At 47.0% G+C, this 19,586-nt stretch overlaps 1 protein-coding gene and 1 long non-coding RNA gene across 6 annotated transcripts in view; one reads left to right on the top strand and one right to left on the bottom strand.

The window, feature by feature from the left end:
* Positions 1 to 11,110, top strand: part of CERS6 (ceramide synthase 6) — a 694,449-nt gene extending 683,339 nt beyond the window's left edge. For 2 of the 4 annotated variants that reach the window (XM_063933579.1, XM_063933581.1), the window contains exons 10-11: positions 3,682 to 3,705; positions 9,937 to 11,110. In XM_063933579.1, coding sequence (XP_063789649.1) covers positions 3,682 to 3,705; positions 9,937 to 10,092 — 180 coding nt within the window. In that variant the 3' untranslated portion in view covers positions 10,093 to 11,110. The remainder of the gene's footprint in view (positions 1 to 3,681; positions 3,706 to 9,936) is intronic. The other 2 variants (XM_063933582.1, XM_063933580.1) reach the window with 1 other exon arrangement.
* The window catches only part of LOC134944749 (uncharacterized), a 160,413-nt gene that overhangs the window by 11,823 nt on the left and 129,004 nt on the right, over positions 1 to 19,586 (bottom strand). The window lies entirely within an intron of this gene.

Raw genomic sequence — 19,586 nt, 5'->3', positions numbered from 1 at the left:
TCTTGCCGCAGGTTCTATAACCACCTTTATTCCGACATGGATAGAGAAGGTATGAAAAAATCCAAAAACATGTAAAAAATACCAAACCTGTGTCTACCTTTTTTTATGTCAACCATTTTCATGTCGACCTTTTGACCCTGCCAACCTAATGTCTGTCTAACATATGGGGCTAGATGTAATAGGAGCAGTGCAGTGTGTGTCTGGCATTGGGAGTAATGGTGTCTGCAACTGGCATTGGGAGCAGTGCACGTGGTGCACATTAAGAGCTGTGCAGTTTGTGTCTGGCATTGGGAGCAGTGCAATATGCAGCTGGCATTGGGAGCAGGGCATGTGGTGTTCTTTTGGAGCTGTGCAGTATGTGGCTGGTATTAGAAGGGCATGTGGTGCACATTGGGAGCAATGCAGTGTGAAACTGGCATTGGGCATAGTGCATGGTGGGGCTAGCATTGGGAGCAGTGCATGTAGCTGGCATTGGACACTGTGCAGAGTGTCTCTGGCATAAGGAGCAGTGCAGTGTGTTGCCTCCATTGTGAGCAGTGCTGTCTGCAGCTGGCATTGGGAGCAGGATGTGTGGTGTTCTTTGGGAGTTGTGCAGTGTGTGACTGGCACTGGGAGCAGTATAGTGTGTGGCTGGCTTTGGGAGCAGTGCTGTATGTGGCTGGCATTGGGAGCAGTACTGTACAGTATACGGCTGGCATTGAGAACTGTGCAGTGAGTAGTTGGCATTGGGAGCAGTGCAGTGTGTTGCTGGCATTGGGAGCAGTGCTGTCTGCAGCTGGCTTTGGGAGCAGCATGTGTGGTGTTCTTTGGGAGTTGTGCAGTGTGTGACTGGCACTGGGAGCAGTACAGTGTGTGGCTGGCTTTGGGAGCAGTGCTGTATGTGGCTTGCGTTGGGAGCAGTACTGTACAGTGTACGGCTGGCATTGAGAGCTGCACAGTGAATAATTGGCATTGGGAGCATTGGCAGTGTGTTGCTGGTATTGGGAACAGTGCTGTCTGCAGCTGGCATTGGGAGCAGGATGTGTGGTGTTCTTTGGGAGTTGTGCAGTGTGTGACTGGCACAGGGAGCAGTACAGTGTATGTCCGGCTTTGGGAGCAGTGCTGTATGTGGCTGGCATTGGGTGCAGTACTATACAGTATATGTCTGGCATTGAGAACTGTGCAGTGAGTAATTGTCATTGGGAGCAGTGCAGTGTGTTGCTGGTATTGGGAGCAATGTGTGTCTGGCATTTGGAGCAGTGCAGTGTTTGATTGGCATTGGGAGCAGTGAAAAGTGTGGCAGGCATTGGGAGCTGGGGAATTGTGTGGCTGACTTAGAAAGCAATGCAATGTGTGGCTGGCGTTGGGAGCAAAGCAGTATGTGGCTGGCATTAGTAGCAGTGCTCTGTATTGCCGGTATTGGGAGAAGTGATGTACGTATCTGTCATTGGGAGCAGCGCATGTAGTGGCCATCTGAAGCTGTGCATTGTGTGACGGGCATATAGAGCATTGTATTGTATGATTGGCATTAGGAGTAGTGCAGTATATGGCTAGCAGTGGGAGCAGTGCAGTGTGTTAGCAGCACTGGGAGCAGTGCAGTGTGTGGCTGGCATTGGGAGCAGTGCAGAATTTGTCTGGCATTGGGAGCAGCATAGTGTTTTTCTGCCACAGGGAGCTGTGCAGTGTGAGGCTGCTAGGCTGTCATTGGGAGCACTGCAATGCATGGCTGGCATTGACCGCTTTGCAGTGCGTGGTTGGCATTGGGAGCAGTTTTGTGTGTGGCTTGCACTGGGAGCACTGCAGTGTGTGGCTGGTTTCGGCAGCAGTGCAGAATGCAGCTGGTTTGGGAGCATGGCATGTAGTGTGCATTTGAAGTAGTGCAGTGTGTGGCTGACATTGGGAGGAGTGTGTGTGGCATGCATTGGAAGCAGTGTAGTATGTGGCTGGTATAGGGAGCAGTGCAGAGTGACTGTGGTATTGGGAGCAGTGCAAATGGTGTGCTTTGGGAGCTGTTTAGTGTGTGGCTAGCAGAGGTAGCAGTGCAGTGTGTGTCCGGCATTGGGAGCAGTGCATGTGGCTGGCATTGGTCACTGTGTGCTTTGTGGCTAGCATAGGGTGCAATGTAGTATGTGTCTGGCATTGGGAGCAGTGCAGTGTGAGGCTGGTATTGGGAGCAGAACATTTGCTGTCATTGGAAGCAGTGTATGGTGTGGCTGGCATTAGGAGCTGTGTAGTGTGTGACTGGCTTTGGGAGCAGTGCGTATGGTATGCTGGTAAGCTGTTTAGTGTGTGGTTAGTTTTGGTAGGAGTGCAGTGTGGCTGGCAGTGGGAGCAGCAGTGCAGTGTGTGACTAGCATTGGGAGCAGTGCATGTGGCTGGCTCTGGACACTGTGCATGTGTGGCTGGCATAGGGAGCAGTGCAGTGTGAGGCTGATATTGGGAACAGTGCATGTGATGTCATTGGGAGCAGTGCATGGTGTGTCTGTCATTTGGAGCTGTGTAGTCTGTGACTGGCATTGTGAGCAGTGTAGTGTGTGGCTAGTGTTGAGAGCAGTGCATTGTTTGGCTGGCATTGGGGGCGGTGCAGATGCCAGAATGTAGCTGACTTTGTGAGCAGGGCATGTTGTGCGCATTGGTAGCAGTGCAGTGTGGCTGCCAGTGGGAGCAGTGCAGTGTATGGCTGGCATAGGAGCAGTACAGTGTGCTGCTGGTATTCAGAGCAGTGCAATGTGCGACTGGTATTGGGAGCAGTGTATTTGGCATGCTGTAGGAGCTGTTTAATGTGTGGCTAGCATAGTTAGGGCAGTGTGTGGCTGGCATTGGGAGCAGTGCAGTGTGTAGCTAGCATTGGGAGCATTTCATGTGGCTGGCATTGGTCACTGTACAGTTTGTCGCTGGCATAGCGAGCAGTGCAGTAGATGGCTGGCATTGGAAGCAGTGCAGTGTGAGGATGGTATTGCGAGCAGTGCATGCGGTGTCATTGGGAGCAGTGGATGGTGTGGCTGGCTTTGGGAGCAGGGCAGAATGCGGCTGGCTTTGGGAGAAGAGCAGTGTGTGGCTGGCATTGGGAACAGTGCGTGTGGCGTGCATTTGGAGAAGTGCAGTATGTGGCTGGCATAGGGAGAAGTGTAGTGTGAGGTTGCTATTGAGAGCAGTGCATGATGTGGCTAGCAGTGGGAGCAGTGCAGTTTGTGTCTGGCATTAGGAGCAGTGTGTGGGTGGGAGCAGTGCAGCATATAGTTGGTAATGGAACGGGACGTTTGAACTGTTTCTAAAATGCGCATTTTCAGTTGGATCCGCAAACCCGCAAAACTAGGCGCACCCCACAGATGTTCCAAGGACTAGGAAGTGGGTATACACTTAGAAATGTGCTTCTTGCGTTACACTGCATTTATGTACACCTTTACTATAATCATGTGCCTCTTTGAACGCTGTTATAAAGAAATGTATCATTTTGCCATACTTTCATTTATAATAAACCTTAAGGGTCTTGTTTAATTCATGTAATGGATGGATCATTTAGTTTGGGAGTTGTTTACATATGATTCATAATTAAGTATCTCGTAATGCAGCTTTATTGGCGTATGTCGCTTTGTGGATGATTATGGCATGTTACTCTTGAGAATCCACATTTCCATATAGAAATCTCTTTTCTCATGCTTGTTGTACCATTATGCTCTTTTCCTTGTGCTACCATGGAAGACTGGAAAATGGAATCCTTTGCATGTAAGTTACAGTTACAGAATGTCAATTAATCATACAGTTCAGACTGACAGCCTGCTGTTTTCACTATACAAGTGCATTTTATTAAGTAAATGTCATTGTTCAGTTACCATCAGTATTCTCTAGTTTGTTATCCCATAAAACAAAACAATAGTATGTAGCATTCTGAATCTACTGGTCAGCATATTTCTAATGAAGGAACACTGATATTATTATCCTTTATTTATATGGTGCCACAAGGGTTCCGCAACACCCAATTACAGAGTACATAAACAAATAAGCAAAAACAAGAAAACAGTGACTTACAATTCAATACAATATAGGACAAGTACAGGGTATATAAACATGGCTGTGTCAGCAGACAACACTGAAATAAGTATCATGGTGGCAGAAACCGAGGGATTTGGTGCCATAAAAGGGAGTATTGAAAAGAAGATAGGTTAAGTAAGAGACATAAAAGCATGTGAGGTAAGAGAGCCCTGCTCGTGAAAGCTTACATTCTAAAGGGGGAGGGGGAGGGGGAAAACAGACAGGGGTTGACACAGATGGGGTAGAAAGTGAGCGTGGGCCACAGAGGGCTTGGGATTAGAGGGTTTGGTGAAGAAGTGGGTCTTGAAGTTTGAAGTTTTGTATAGAGGTAGAGAGTCTGAAGGGGAGAGGTAGAGAATTCCAGAGAAAGGGAGCAGCACGTACAAAATCTTGGAGGTAGGAGTGGGAGGAGGTAATCAGTAGGCAAGAGAGATGGTGTGTATTAGCAGAGCAAAGAGGATAGGCAGGAGTGTAGAGGGAGATAAGGTCAGAGATGTAACTGGGAGAGGAGTGGGTGAGGGCTTTGTGAGTATAAGAAGCTTGAAATGGATTCTGATAGGGAAGGGGAGCCAGCGAAGGGCTTGTAAGAGAGGGAAGGTGGATGTAGTACGTTTGGTCAGGAAGATAAGCCAGGCAGAAGTATTGAGGATAGATTGGAATGAAGAAAGGTATTTGTCAGGGGTGCCAGATAGGAGAAGATTACAGTAGTCCAGTCGGGAGATGACCAGTGAGTGGATAAGGGTCTAAATGGCATCCTCGGTGAGACAGAGTCTTGACAGGTTTATGAGAGGTGCTGAATGTGTGGTTTGAAGGAGACGGAGGAGTCAAGGATTACTCCAAGACAGCACACTTGGGGGCTAGAGGAGATAGTAGTGCCATCAATAGATAATGAAATTGTGGGAGGTGAGTTTGTGTGTGAGGGTGGGAAGATGATCAGCTCAGACAAATGAGCTAATCAGTTCACCTAAAGAGAACATATAGAGAGAGAAAAAGAGAGGACCAAGAACAGAACCTTGGAGAACACCTACAGTTAGTGGAAGTGGGGGGAGGTGGAGCCATGAGAGGTGACAGAGAAGGAAATGTCAGAGAGGTAGGAGGATAGCCAGTAGAGGGCAGTATCAAGCAGACCAAGGGAGTGAAGGATTTGCAGAAGGAGAGGATAGTCAACAGTGTCAAAAGCAGCAGAGAGGTCAAGGAGAATAAGCAAAGAGTAGTGGCAAATGGATTTAGCAGAAAGGAGGTCAGTGCAGACTTTTGTGAGGGCAGTTTCAGTGGAGAGGACGAAAGCCAGACTGGATAGGGTCAAGCAGTAGGAGGAAAGAAAGGCAGTAAGGTGGTTATAGACAATACGCTCAAGGAGTTTGGAGGCAAAAGGGAGGAGAGAGATGGGTCGATAGTTGGAGAGAGTTTGAGGATCAAGGGTAGGTTTTTTAAGAATAGGAGAGATGAGTGCATGCTTAAAGGCAGTGGGGACAGTGCCTGATGACAGGGAGAGGTTGAGGAGGTGGGCAAGATGGGAGCAGGCAGAGAGAGAGAGAGGTAGCAGAGGAGGCGGAAGGGGATAGGGTCAAATGGGGAGGTGGAGGGGGGTGAGGAACAGATGAGGGCCATGACTTACCAGATACATGGGAAAAGATTTGAGAGTTGATAGGAGGGATAGGGGAGGGTTAGTAAGAGAAAGGAGGTGGCTGGTTGCTGATGGTTTGGCGGGATGTGGTGTCCTGACTTGTGGAGTCAATTTTGGATGTGAATTAAGTGGCAAAGTCAAGAGCAAAGAGTGAGGAGGGGAGACGAGGTGGGGGTGGGCAGAGGAGTGAGTTGACAGTGGCAAAGAGGCGCCGGTGGTTCAAAGATTGGGATGAGATGAGGTATGACTGATAAAGCGAGGGAAAGGGCAGCACAGAAGGATGGGAGTATAAGTTTGAAATGTCTACCTTAGATCATGATTTGTTCCACTGTTGCTCAGCAGTACGTGAGCATTTTTGCAAATATCTGGTGCATTTGGTGTGCCAAGGTTGAGATGTTGATCTGCGAGGGTGAATAGTGGTTGGTGGAGTGACAGAGTCAAGAGCAGAAGGAATGGAAGCATTGTATATAGATGTGGCTTGTTTAGGGCATGAGAGAGACAGCATAGGAGAGAGAAGTGAGTCGAGCAGGGAGGATAGGGAAGTGGTGTCGATAATCTCAATGTTACGTTAAGTGATGGTAGCCTTAGGAGGTAGAGACGCAGTAGCAGAGATAGATGTGTTAAAGGAGAGCAGGTGGTGGTCAGAGAGGGGAATTGGGGAGTTGGAGAAATTAGAAATATCACAGCGGTGAGTGAAGACCAGATCCAGTGAGCTCCCATTCACATGGGTGGGGGAGGAGGATCACTGGGGAGACCAAGCGAAGATGTAAGGTTAAGTTTAGAGACAGAGGATTTTGTGGGGATATCACGTAAGATAATGAGGGAATGTCAGAATGGAGGAAGTGAGGAAGCCAGGAAGCAAAGTTGCCAAGGAATTTTGAGGGCATGCAAGGGGGCTGTAAATGACAACTATTTGAAGATGGACAGGTTGGAAGAGGTGTACAGCGTGGACCTCAAATGTAGAGAATGTAAGGGACAGTTCTGGTGGTATGATTTGGTAGGAGTACCTAGAGGGTCGGAGGATCCCACACCACCACCTTGGTAACCCCCGGTTTGGGGTGTATGTGAGAAAGTGAGGTCCCCTAGCAGAGAGAGCAGCAGGAGAAGTTGTGTCATAGGGAGTAATTCAGGTTTATGTAATGGCCAGGAGATGCAGGGAGTTGTAGATGAAAAGGTCATGAGTGGGGACCAGTTTTTTACAAACAGATCTGGCATTCCATAGGGCACAGGGTAGGGGGTGTGAGTTTGAGATTATCAGGGTTGCGGTAGTGTTGAGGTGATATTAAATTGGATGGAAGGGATAAAGTGGGCATAGTGTTGGTGGGGGCTTCTAAGCTAGAAGGGGAAACTGCAGGACGGCAGGGAAGGAGTGCAGTGTGATGCAGAAAGAGATGAGGTAAAGTCACAAAGAATGGAGGGAGAGAACTGGGCTGAGTGGAGGGGTGGTAAGAATATGGTGGGGCAGAAGTGACTGAAAGTGGGGTGACAGGAAGGGAGGATGAGAAATAGAGAAGGGGAAAGAGTAGGAGATGTAGGAGACAAGCAGAAGGAAGGGGGAAAATAGAGGATTAGGTAGACAAGGGGTGATGGAGGGGTGATGAAAACCTGGACATAGTATGGGTGAGGCAAATGGGTGAAAAACTAAAAGATTAAGAAAATGTCAAAAAAAAAGTGTGTATACACACACACACACACACACACACACACACACACACATATATACACATACATACATACATACATATATATATATATATATATATATTATTCAGAAAAAAGTAGTAGAGACTGTATGATAAAGATGAGCAGTAGAATTGTTCATGTAAAAGTACGGTGTTGGTAATTGTTTTAATGTAGACTGCTAGAATTGAGAGTGGTAGTGAGAGTAGGGAAAGAGCAATGGTAATTCAGTCAGTGCCGGCTCTTAGAGATGAGGGGCCTAATTCAGACCTGATCGCTGTTGTGCGAATTCGCAAGGCGGCTGATTCTCGTTCGACTGCGCATGCGTACGGATTGTTATGCGCATGCGCCAAGCTGCAAAAGAATTCAGCATCTTTTTTGATCGCTAGGCGTACGCAGGTTGATTGACAGGAAGCGGACGTTTGGTTGTGGTAAATGGATGTTTTTTGGGAGTGTCAAGAAAAACACAGGCATTCCCAAGCGTTTTCAGGGAGGGTGTGTGACGTCAGCCCCGGCTCCGATCAGCCTGATTCTATTGCACTGTAGGAGCAGGTCCTGGGCTACACACAGGCTGCACAGACTGGAAAAAACATTCGATGGTGAATGAGTTGCAAATGGATTTGCAGCTGACCGGCGTTATCTGATCGCAAACCTCTGCAAATTCGCAGAGGAGCAATCAGGTCTGAATTAGGCCAAATGTCTCCTTGCGTTGGGAGAGTGGCCCTCCCATCGGGGGGACACCGATCGGCTATCGGACTGCTAAGTATGTCTATGCTGTCTCAGACTGAGCAGCTCTCCTAAGGCGCAGAGGGCTCTCCAGCTGTGAGCGATTTCGTAGTGGCTGAGTTTGGCACACCCAGAAAACGGCCCCAATGTGCATGTGTGCTATCACATATGAATCACTGCATGTGTGCACTGCCGCTTTGGAGCCTGCACAGTGGCAAATAACCGCTCCATTGCATACAACATCGACATTGCAAACAACTGTGATTCAGGGGGTTATTCAGCACTGATCAAAAACAGCACATGCACTAGCAGTCACAATGCGATCACATCCTGGAGGTATTCGATCACACTTTGAGTGACAGCAGAGGGCGGAATTACAGCATTTCGGTGGCGGAGTTATGGCATTTCGGGGGCGGCATGAGGAAAATGGGAGCGGGTCATCTACGTTTTTGGGGTGGCTGTGTGACGTAATACGAGGGCGGCTGCAGGGGGTCATCCACAATTGCTGCAACTGCAATCCGATTACGATCGCTTCGCAATTGGATTGTGGTTGAAGCTGTGGGGCGGGAGTTAGCATGCTGGGTGGCCTTGTCCTGCGCTGGGCAGCCTGCAGCATGTCACAGAAGGGATTGCAGATTCTGCTTTTTAGCAGAATCTGCAATCCGTGCGGAATAGGGTCCTCAGGCCCCTATTTGCAGTGTAAATCCAATCATTCATTTTTTTAAAATCAGTCAACAAAAGAGAAGCAATCTCAGCCATCATATTGACCATTTCAGCTTGAACCAGAGTGTGGTGAGGAGCACATCCCATCTCTTTCTTATCCATAGAATTAAACTAAAGCTGCCTAGAAGTAATAGTTGGCTCGATTCAGATGTGGACAGAGTTGCTAACTCTGCTGCTTACAGATGTGTCCTTATACATCCTTGTTGTACACAATGCAACAAGGGAATTGCATATGCACACTCCTGCTGCCATTAGCAGTGTACTGTATTACAGAGCCGACGCTGCAAGCAGTCCTGGCATAGCATCCTATAGTGGGAGTTCTATAGGACGGGACCATATGAGGACACATCTGCATATGGAAGCAGCAGTGATAGCACTACTATGGTAATGCAGCAGGAGGTGTCACGCCTCTGGCTTGTATTAGTGACTCTGCGTTCTAGGACGCAGCATCGGATCAACTGCGACACCATCGGCCGGCTGCGTGACCTATGACCTTCCCCGCCCCCAAATGGCAGTAGATATGTGGCCACAGTCGCCACAAATGCGCTGTACAGCGCATGTGTAAAGTAGCGAACATTGGTACTTTGCAGCATGCGCCGCACTAGCTTTGGGACATGAATCTGCATTTGCACCGCTTTTTTTGCAATGGGCTTCTGAAGGTGGCATTACCCCACTTAGCTCAATAGGGCAGCCAGGACGGAGAAGGAACTTGCATTCCCTCCATGGTGGGCTGTACAGTAACTGAGCCCGATGCACACTGCAACTACTTAACACTGCACATGCACAGCGCACCAGCGAGGCTGGGTACGATCTTGAAATAAAGTGGAATGTGTAAGTGGGGAGTCTTCCAGACAACCTGAAACTAAGTGTAAGCAAGTATGCCACATGTTCATGTACTCATTTTAATTTGCAACCAGTGGCGACTCTAGGGGTGGGGCTGCAGCACAGTCCAAAATTCAAATAGGGGGATCACACCAACTGCCAGTGAGTCCCAGCCGTGATGTTTGGCAGCATTTGGGGTGGCAGTTGGTGTGGCTTCCCTATTTGAATTTTGGACAGTACTACTGCCCCACCTCTGGAGCCGCCACTGTTTGCAACCATAAATGTCTCTTGCATTTATTTTATTTCATTATTATCACAGCTTTTATTTTTATTTTTTACTTTCTCAGGTGTCACAGGATGACGGAAGTGATATTGAATCCAGCTCAGATGAGGAAGATTCAGTACCACGTGCACAAAAAACATACAATGCCAGCACTAATGGCGTCAACACTTCAAATGGAATAAATGGGCATCTCATTAGTGCCAACTCAGATGAACATTAGTTCCCAGAATAAGAAAAAATCTACAATGGAACAATGAACTGTTTGCTACTGGAAATTTCTAGTAACTTGTGAATGAAGTCTCTCCACATATTGCTGCGTCAGAAACCAATGTAACCATCCGAATAGTGCACTATATATATTTTTTAATTATTGTTGTGAATGATGAAGGGAAAACCAATCAATGTGTGTGGGCATGCTTTATGGTTTAGTATTTTCTGCCAATGAATCAGTATTTTCATAAGCTTGAATGTTCTCTATTTTTATATTTGTTTTAAATCTCTGAGTGAAAAGCTATATAATTTCCATTTCTTCTTTATTTCTCAGTAATGACAGTGATCAAGCTCTACAAAGGTACTGATTCAGACAGTATTCATGATCATTTATCTAATTAGTTTTCATAAGAAATATATGGTTAACTCCAGCAAGTTTGGTTTGTGTACCCATAGCAAAAACACAGTGGTGGCAGCCATTTTGTGTGCTGAAGTAATTGCCAGACTGTCAATTTACTATGATCTAGTGACATCACTGAGGCAGTGATGTCACTAATTCCTAGTCACATGAAAGGCTGAATTCTCATGAACGTTGGTTCAGCCCACAAAATGGCTGACACCACTAAATGTATCTGACATACTAACATGAAATTCATTTCAAAATAAAAGCAGAAGCAAATGCCATTCCAATATTTTATTGAAACCATATTTAATATTATGTTATAATCATAAGCAGTATTCAGGAAAAATATCTGGAAAAAACTGTTTGTATCAGATGCTATTAAATATGTTAGTGCACATAATGCTTGCAAGAGAAAGCAAAATTTAGTCCTCTTTGTTCCAGTAATCTACACATGGGTATTTAAAGTGTATGATGTCATTCATTCTTTCTTATAGCAATAAGATATTGTATTATATTGTACCAATAATGTAAAACTCAGGGGGTGTAACAATGGCATTATCTGGTCAATTCCCCTAAATAATATGTATAGGAGTAACAAATAAAATGATGTTCTCCTTTAAAAGTCTATGAGAATTCTGTATTTTTTTCCATTCAAATCAGTTTCACAGTTGAGTGTTTGCGAAGGTAACAAAAAACTATTAGGATTATAAAGAAAAAAAAATCACTATTTTGATTTTGAGGCACCAGTACGACAATTGTCCTGGTAAAATGTTATAGATTGTAGATTACATAGTAATTGGAAACAATAAAGTTTTTTTCCACATCTAGATGACATCATTTGGCTATCAATTTAAGGGATACTGGCAGCACTGCCATCAGAAATTGTGGGGACCGGGACTGACATTATTTTTCTCTATCGTCCTAGTGGATGCTGGGGTTCCTGAAAGGACCATGGGGAATAGCGGCTCCGCAGGAGACAGGGCACAAAAAGTAAAGCTTTAGGATCAGGTGGTGTGCACTGGCTCCTCCCCCTATGACCCTCCTCCAAGCCAGTTAGATTTTGTGCCCGGCCGAGAAGGGTGCAATCTAGGTGGCTCTCCTAAAGAGCTGCTTAGGAAAGTTTAGCTTAGGTTTTTTATTTTACAGTGAGTCCTGCTGGCAACAGGATCACTGCAACGAGGGACTTAGGGGAGAAGAAGTGAACTCACCTGCGTGCAGGATGGATTGGCTTCTTGGCTACTGGACATCAGCTCCAGAGGGACGATCACAGGTACAGCCTGGATGGTCACCGGAGCCTTGCCGCCGGCCCCCTTGCAGATGCTGAAGTAAGAAGAGGTCCAGAATCGGCGGCAGAAGACTCCTCAGTCTTCTAAAGGTAGCGCACAGCACTGCAGCTGTGCGCCATTTTCCTCTCAGCACACTTCACACGGCAGTCACTGAGGGTGCAGGGCGCTGGGAGGGGGGCGCCCTGGGAGGCAAATGAATACCTAATTTGGCTAAAAATACCTCACATATAGCCTCCGGAGGCTATATGGAGATATTTAACCCCTGCCAGAATCCGTTAAGAGCGGGAGACGAGGCCGCCGAAAAAGGGGCGGGGCCTATCTCCTCAGCACACAGCGCCATTTTCCCTCACAGAAAGGCTGGAGGGAAGGCTCCCAGGCTCTCCCCTGCACTGCACTACAGAAACAGGGTTAAAACAGAGAGGGGGGGCACTAATTTGGCGATATGCTTATATATATATTAAGATGCTATAAGGGAAAACACTTATATAAGGTTGTCCCTATATAATTATAGCGTTTTGGTGTGTGCTGGCAAACTCTCCCTCTGTCTCTCCAAAGGGCTAGTGGGTCCTGTCCTCTATCAGAGCATTCCCTGTGTGTGTGCTGTGTGTCGGTACGTGTGTGTCGACAGGTAGGAGGACGATGTTGGTGAGGAGGCGGAGCAATTGCCTGTAATGGTGATGTCACTCTCTAGGGAGTCGACACCGGAATGGATGGCTTATTTAGGAAATTACGTGATAATGTCAACACGCTGCAAGGTCGGTTGACGACATGAGACGGCCGACAAACAATTAGTACGGTCCAGACGTCTCAAAAACACCGTCAAGGGTTTTAAAACGCCCGTTTACTTTAGTCGGTCGACACAGACACAGACAGGGACACTGAATCCAGTGTCGACGGTGAATAAACAAACGTATTCCTTATTAGGGCCACACGTTAAAGGCAATGAAGGAGGTGTTACGTATTTCTGATACTACAAGTACCACAAAAGAGGGTATTATGTGGGATGTGAAAAAACTACCATAGTTTTTCCTGAATCAGATAAATTAAATAAAGTGTGTGATGATGCGTGGGTTCCCCCCGATAGAAAATTATGGGCGGTATACCCTTTCCCGCCAGAAGTTAGGGCGCGTTGGGAAACACCCTTTAAGGTGGATAAGGCGCTCACACGCTTATCAAAACAAGTGGCGGTACCGTCTATAGATAGGGCCGTCCTCAAGGACCAGCTGACAAGGCTGGAAAATATAATAAAAAGTATATACACACATACTGGTGTTATACTGCGGCCAGCGATCGCCTCAGCCTGGATGTGCAGAGCTAGGGTGGCTTGGTCGGATTCCCTGACTAAAAATATTGATACCCTTGACAGGGACAGTATTTTATTGACTATAGAGCATTTCTATATATGCGAGATGCACAGAGGGATATTTGCACTCTGGCATCATGAATAAACGCGATGTCCATAACTGCCAGAAGATGTTATGGACACGACAGTGGTCAGGTGATGCAGATTCCAAACGGCACAGTATGGCCGTATACAGGAAGAGGACTTGTTTGGGGTCGGTCCATCGGACCTGGTGGTCACGGCAACTGCTGGAAAATCCACCGTTTTTTACCCTAAGTCACATCTCTGCTGAAAAAGACACCGTCTTTTCAGCCTCAGTCCTCTCGTCCCTATAAGATCATATCTGCCCAGGGATAGAGGAAAGGGAAGAAGAATGCAGCAGGCAGCCCATTCCCAGGAACAGAAGCGTTCCACCGCGTCTGACAAGTTCTCAGTATGGCGCTGAGACCGTACAGGACCCCTGGATCCTACAAGTAGTATCCCGGGGGTACAGATGGGAATGTCGAGACGTTTCCCCTTCGCAGGCTCCTGAAGTCTGCTTTACCAAGTCTCCCTCCGACAAGGAGGTAGTATGGGAAAAAATTCACAAGCTGTATTCCCAGCAGGTGATAATTAAATTACCCCTCCTACTACAGAAAAGGGGTATTATTCCACACTATATTGTGGTACTGAAGCCAGAAGGCTAGGTGAGACTTATTCTAAAAATTTGTTTTTGAACACTTACAAAGGTTCAAATTAAGATGAAGTCACTCAGAGCAGTGATAACGAACCAGGAATAAGGGGACTATATAGTGTCCCGGGACATCAGGGATGCTTACCTCTATGTCCCAAATTTGCCCTTCTCACTAAGGGTACCTCAGGTTCGTGGTGCAGAACTGTCACTATCAGTTTCAGACGCTGCCGTTTGGATTGTCCACGGCACCCTGGGGTCTTTACCAAGGTAATGGCCGAATTGATGATTCTTCTTCGAAGAAAAGGCGTCTTAATTATCCCTTACTTGGACGATCTCCTGATAGGGGCATAGTCCAGGGAACAGTTGGAGGTCGGAGTAGCACTATCTCGGATACTGCTACAATCAGCACGGGTGGATTCTAAATATTCCAAAATCGCAGCTGATCCCGACGACACGTCTGCTGTGCCTAGGGATGATTCTGGACACAGTCCAGAAAAAGGTGTTTCTCCCGGAAGAGAAAGCCAGGGAGTTATCCGAGCAAGTCAGGAACCTCCTAAAAACAGTGCATCATTGCACAAGGGTCCTGGTAAAAATGGTGGCTTCCTACGAAGCAATTCCATTCGGCAGATTTCACGTAAGAACTTTTCAGTGGGATCTGCTGGACAAATGGTCCGGATCGCATCTTCAGATGCATCAGCGGATAACCCAATATCCAAGGACAAGGGTGTCTCTCCTGTGGTGGTTATAGAGTGCTCATCTTCTAGAGGGCAGCAGATTCGGCATTCAGGATTGGATGCTGGTAACCACGGAGCCCAGCCTGAGAGGCTGGGGAGCAGTCACACAAGGAAAAAATTTCCAGGGAGTGTGATCAAGTATGGAGACTTTTCTCCACATAAATATACTGGAGCTAAGGGTAAATTTATAATGCTCTAAGCTTAGCAAGACCTCTGCTTCAAGGTCAGCCGGTATTGATCCAGTGGGAAAAACATCACGGCAGTCGCCCACGTAAACAGACAGGGCGACACAAGAAGCAGGAGGGCAATGGCAGAAACTGCAAGGACTTTTCGCTGGGCGGAAAATCATGTGATAACACTGTCAGCAGTTTTTCATCCCGGGAATGGAAACTGGGAAGCAGACTTCCTCAGCACGACCTCCACCCGGGAGAGTGGAAACTTCATTGAGAAGTTTTTTCCACATGATTGTAAACCGTTGGGAAATACCAAAGGTGGACATGATGGCGTCCCGTCTGAACAAAAAACGGGACAGGTATTGCGCCAGGTCAAGAGACCCTCAGGCAATAGATGTGGACGTTCTGGTAACACCGTGGGTGTACCAGTCGGTGTATGTGTTCCCTCCTCTGCTTCTCATACCTAAGGTGCTGAGAATTATAAGACGTAGAGGAGTAAGAACTATACTCATGGCTCCGGATTGGCCAAGAAGGACTTGGTACCCGGAACTTCAAGAGATGCTTACAGAGGTCTTATGGCCTCTGCCGCTAAGAAGGGACTTGCTTCAGCAAGTACCATGTCTGTTCCAAGACTTACCGCAGCTGCGTTTGTCGGCATGGCGATGGAAAGCCGGATCCTAAGGGAAAAAAGGCATTCCGGAAGAGGTCATTCCTACCCTGGTCAAAGCCAGAAAGGAGGTGACCGCACAACATTATCACCACGTGTGGCGAAGATATGTTGCGTGGTGTGAGGCCAGGAAGGCCCACAAAGAAATTTCAACTCGGTCGTTTCCTGCATTTCCTGAAAACAGGAGTGTCTATGGGCCTCAAATTGGGGTCCATTAAGGTTCAAATTCGGCCCTGTAAATTTTCTTCCAGAAAGAATTGGCTTCAGTTCCTGAAGTCCAGAAGTTTGTCAAGGGAGTATTGCATATACAAACCCCTTTTTTGTGCCTCCAGTGGCACTGTGGGATCTCAACGTAGTTCTGGGATTCCTCAAATCACATTGGTTTAAAACCAGTCAAATATGTGGATTTGAAGCATCTCACATAAAAAGTGACCATGCTCTTGGCCCTGGCCTGGACCAGGCGAGTGTCAAATTGGTGGTTTTTTCTCAAAAAAGCCCATATCTGTTTGTCCATTCGGACAGGGCAGAGCTGCGGACTCGTCCCCAGTTCTCTCCCTAAGGTGGTGTCAGTGTTTCACCTGAACCAGCTTATTGTGGTGCCTTGCACCTACTAGGGACTTGGAGGACTCCAAGTTGCTAGGAGTTGTCGGGGCCCTGAAAATATGTTCCAGGACAGCTGGAGTCAGAAAATCTGACTCGCTGTTTATACTGTATGCACCCAACAAGTTGGGTGCGCCTGCTTCTAAGCAGTCGATTGCTCGTTGGATTTGTAACACAATTCAACTTGCACATTCTGAGGCAGGCCTGCCACAGTCTAAATCGGTTAAGGCCCATTCCACAAGGAAGGTGGGCTCATCTTGGGCGGCTGCCCGAGAGGTCTCGGCATTACAACTCTGCCGAGCAGCTACGTGGTCAGGGGAGAACACGTTTGTAAAATTCTACAAATTTGATATCCTGGCAAAAGAGGACCTGGAGTTCTCTCATTCGGTGCTGCAGAGTCATCCGCACTCTCCCGCCCGTTTGGGAGCTTTGGTATAATCCCCATGGTCCTTTCAGGAACCCCAGCATCCACTAGGACGATAGAGAAAATAAGATTTTACTTACCGATAAATCTATTTCTCGGAGTCCGTAGTGGATGCTGGGCGCCCATCCCAAGTGCGGATTATCTGCAATACTTGTACATAGTTACAAAAATCGGGTTATTATTGTTGTGAGCCATCTTTTCAGAGGCTCCGCTGTTATCATACTGTTAACTGGGTTTAGATCACAAGTTGTACGGTGTGATTGGTGTGGCTGGTATGAGTCTTACCCGGGATTCAAAATTCCTCCCTTATTGTGTACGCTCGTCCGGGCACAGTACCTAACTGGCTTGGAGGAGGGTCATAGGGGGAGGAGCCAGTGCACACCACCTGATCCTAAAGCTTTACTTTTTGTGCCCTGTCTCCTGCGGAGCCGCTATTCCCCATGGTCCTTTCAGGAACCCCAGCATCCACTACGGACTCCGAGAAATAGATTTATCGGTAAGTAAAATCTTATTTTTTTAAATATATTTTTAAATATATATATATATATATATATATATATATAGAGAGAGAGAGAGAGAGAGAGAGAGAGAGAGAGAGAGAGAGATGTGTGTGTGTGTGTATATATATATATATATATATAATATGATGAAAGAACGAGGCGGCACTCTGGAGACTTTGGTGAAGCGGTGAACTTTGTCAGGTGAGACTTTATCAACGTTTCGGGGTGCAAGCCCCCGTCATCAGGACTGTGTGTCCTGATGACGGGGGCTTGCACCCCGAAACGTTGATAAAGTCTCACCTGACAAAGTTCACCGCTTCACCAAAGTCTCCAGAGTGCCGCCTCGTTCTTTCATCCTATATACAGACCATCGGGTCTGCTTGGGAGGGCACCGGAGCGTGAGCCTTGCTCTATTAGCCCACGGGAGAGTGCCAGACATATTTCTTCTATATATATATATATATATATATAAATGTATAAAAAAAATTAATGAAAATCCTATGCACGTATGGAGCCACACCAAATTATGGCCCTTGCACCATATTAAGTCCCCACAGTGATGTCCCTACCACTATATTATGCCCCAACAGTTATGCCCCTGTCACCATATTATGCCCACACATATTATGCCTAGTACCTGCTCGTTGTCAGGGGTTCTGCTTGTTTTCAGGGGACGCCCCCAGGATGGCTGCTGATCTGCCATCCCAGCAGGGGGCGCTATCCACCCCTGCCTGCTTTAAACTGTTGAATACGCCCATCCCAAAATGGTCGCCGCCTCAGAGAAGACGGTTATTAAAGATACTAGAGGAGGCCTTCTCTAGTATCTTTAATAATTGTCTTCTCTGGGGGTGTGGTCATTTTGGGAGGGACATTTCAATAGATTGCTGCGGGCGGATGGGGATGAATGGCAGCGGGGGTAAGGAGGTGGGCAGACGGCGGCATGAGTGGGCCCTGCCCTCTCTGTGCCCCCAGTACCCCCGTGCCAGCTGTGCCCCCAGTATCCCTCTGATGGAGACCTTGGATACTGGTGCCAATTGTTATGTACAATAACTATTTAGGGAATTTAAAAGATTAAAAACAAAACTGTCAATACAGGTTGAGTATCCCATATCCAAATATTCCGAAATAAGGAATATTCCGAAATACGGACTTTTTTTGAGTGAGAGTGAGATAGTGAAACCTTTGTTTTTTGATGGCTCAATGTACATAAACTTTGTTTAATACACAAAGTTATTAAAAATATTGTATTAAATTACCTTCAGGCTGTGTGTGTAAGGTGCATATGAAACATAAATGAATTGTGTGAATGTACACACACTTTGTTTAATGCACAAAGTTATTAAAAATATTGGCTAAAATGACCTTCAGGCTGTGTGTATAAGGTGTATATGTAACATAAATGTATTCTGTGCTTAGACTTAGGTCCCATCAGCATGATATCTCATTATGGTATGCAATTATTCCAAAGTACGGAAAAATCCCATATCCAAAATACCTCTGGTCCCAAGCATTTTGGATAAGGGATACTCAACCTGTATTGCATACAGTATATACACCCATCAGCCATAACATTATAAATTCCTGGCTAATACTGTGTAGTCCCCCTCGTGCCACCAAAACAGCTCTGGCCCATTAAGGCATGCATTCCACAAGACCTCTGAAGGTGTCCTAAGGTATCTGGCACCAAGACGTTAGCAGCAGATTTTTAATACCTTTCAGTAGTGGGCACTGGCGTCACAAGGCGGGTACGGGTAGTGCGGTTCGCACCCGGGTGTGACACCTGGAAGGTGTGACACCAAACTGCTGGCTTCTCCACAGTGACAGGAGCCAGTTGTTGCAGTGTGAAATTCTGCTACAGCACCCGGCTCCTGTCATAGAAGAGGAGCCGACAGCGCTGGGATACGGCCACCGGGGGCAGCCCAATACAGCTCAGCTTCTCCGGATATGCTGGGCATGCCCCTGGAGTGGCGATTCCATGAGGCCATGCCCCCTTTATTTGTGGCCATGCCCCCTTTTTGCCGCAAGCGTGCCCTTGGCGCGCTGTGATATCAAGGGTGCACACCGGGTGTCGCCATACCCAGTGACGCCTCTGGTTGTGGGGTGGGGCCTTTATTGCTCTGACTTAATTTTCCAGCATATGGGGAATTTGGAGGCCAAGTTAACACCTTTAAATCATTATCATGCTCCATAATCCATTCCTGAACAATATTTGCAGTGTAGCAAGGCGCATTATCCTGCTGAAAGAGACCACTGCCATGAGGGAATACCGTTGTCATGAAAATAAGAATTTACTTACCGATAATTCTATTTCTCATAGTCCGTAGTGGATGCTGGGGACTCCGTAAGGACCATGGGGAATAGCGGCTCCGCAGGAGACTGGGCACATCTAAAGAAAGCTTTAGGACTATCTGGTGTGCACTGGCTCCTCCCCCCATGACCCTCCTCCAAGCCTTAGTTAGGATACTGTGCCCGGACGAGCGTACACAATAAGGAAGGATTTTGAATCCCGGGTAAGACTCATACCAGCCACACCAATCACACCGTATAACCTGTGATCTGAACCCAGTTAACAGCACGATAACAGAGGAGCCTCTGAAAGATGGCTCACAACAATAATAACCCGATTTTTGTAACAATAACTATGTACAAGTATTGCAGACAATCCGCACTTGGGATGGGCGCCCAGCATCCACTACGGACTA

The sequence above is a fragment of the Pseudophryne corroboree genome, chromosome 7 (genome assembly GCF_028390025.1).
Source record: "Pseudophryne corroboree isolate aPseCor3 chromosome 7, aPseCor3.hap2, whole genome shotgun sequence".
NCBI classification, from domain to species: Eukaryota; Metazoa; Chordata; class Amphibia; order Anura; family Myobatrachidae; genus Pseudophryne; species Pseudophryne corroboree.
This window is presented reverse-complemented; position numbering and strand designations above follow the sequence as displayed.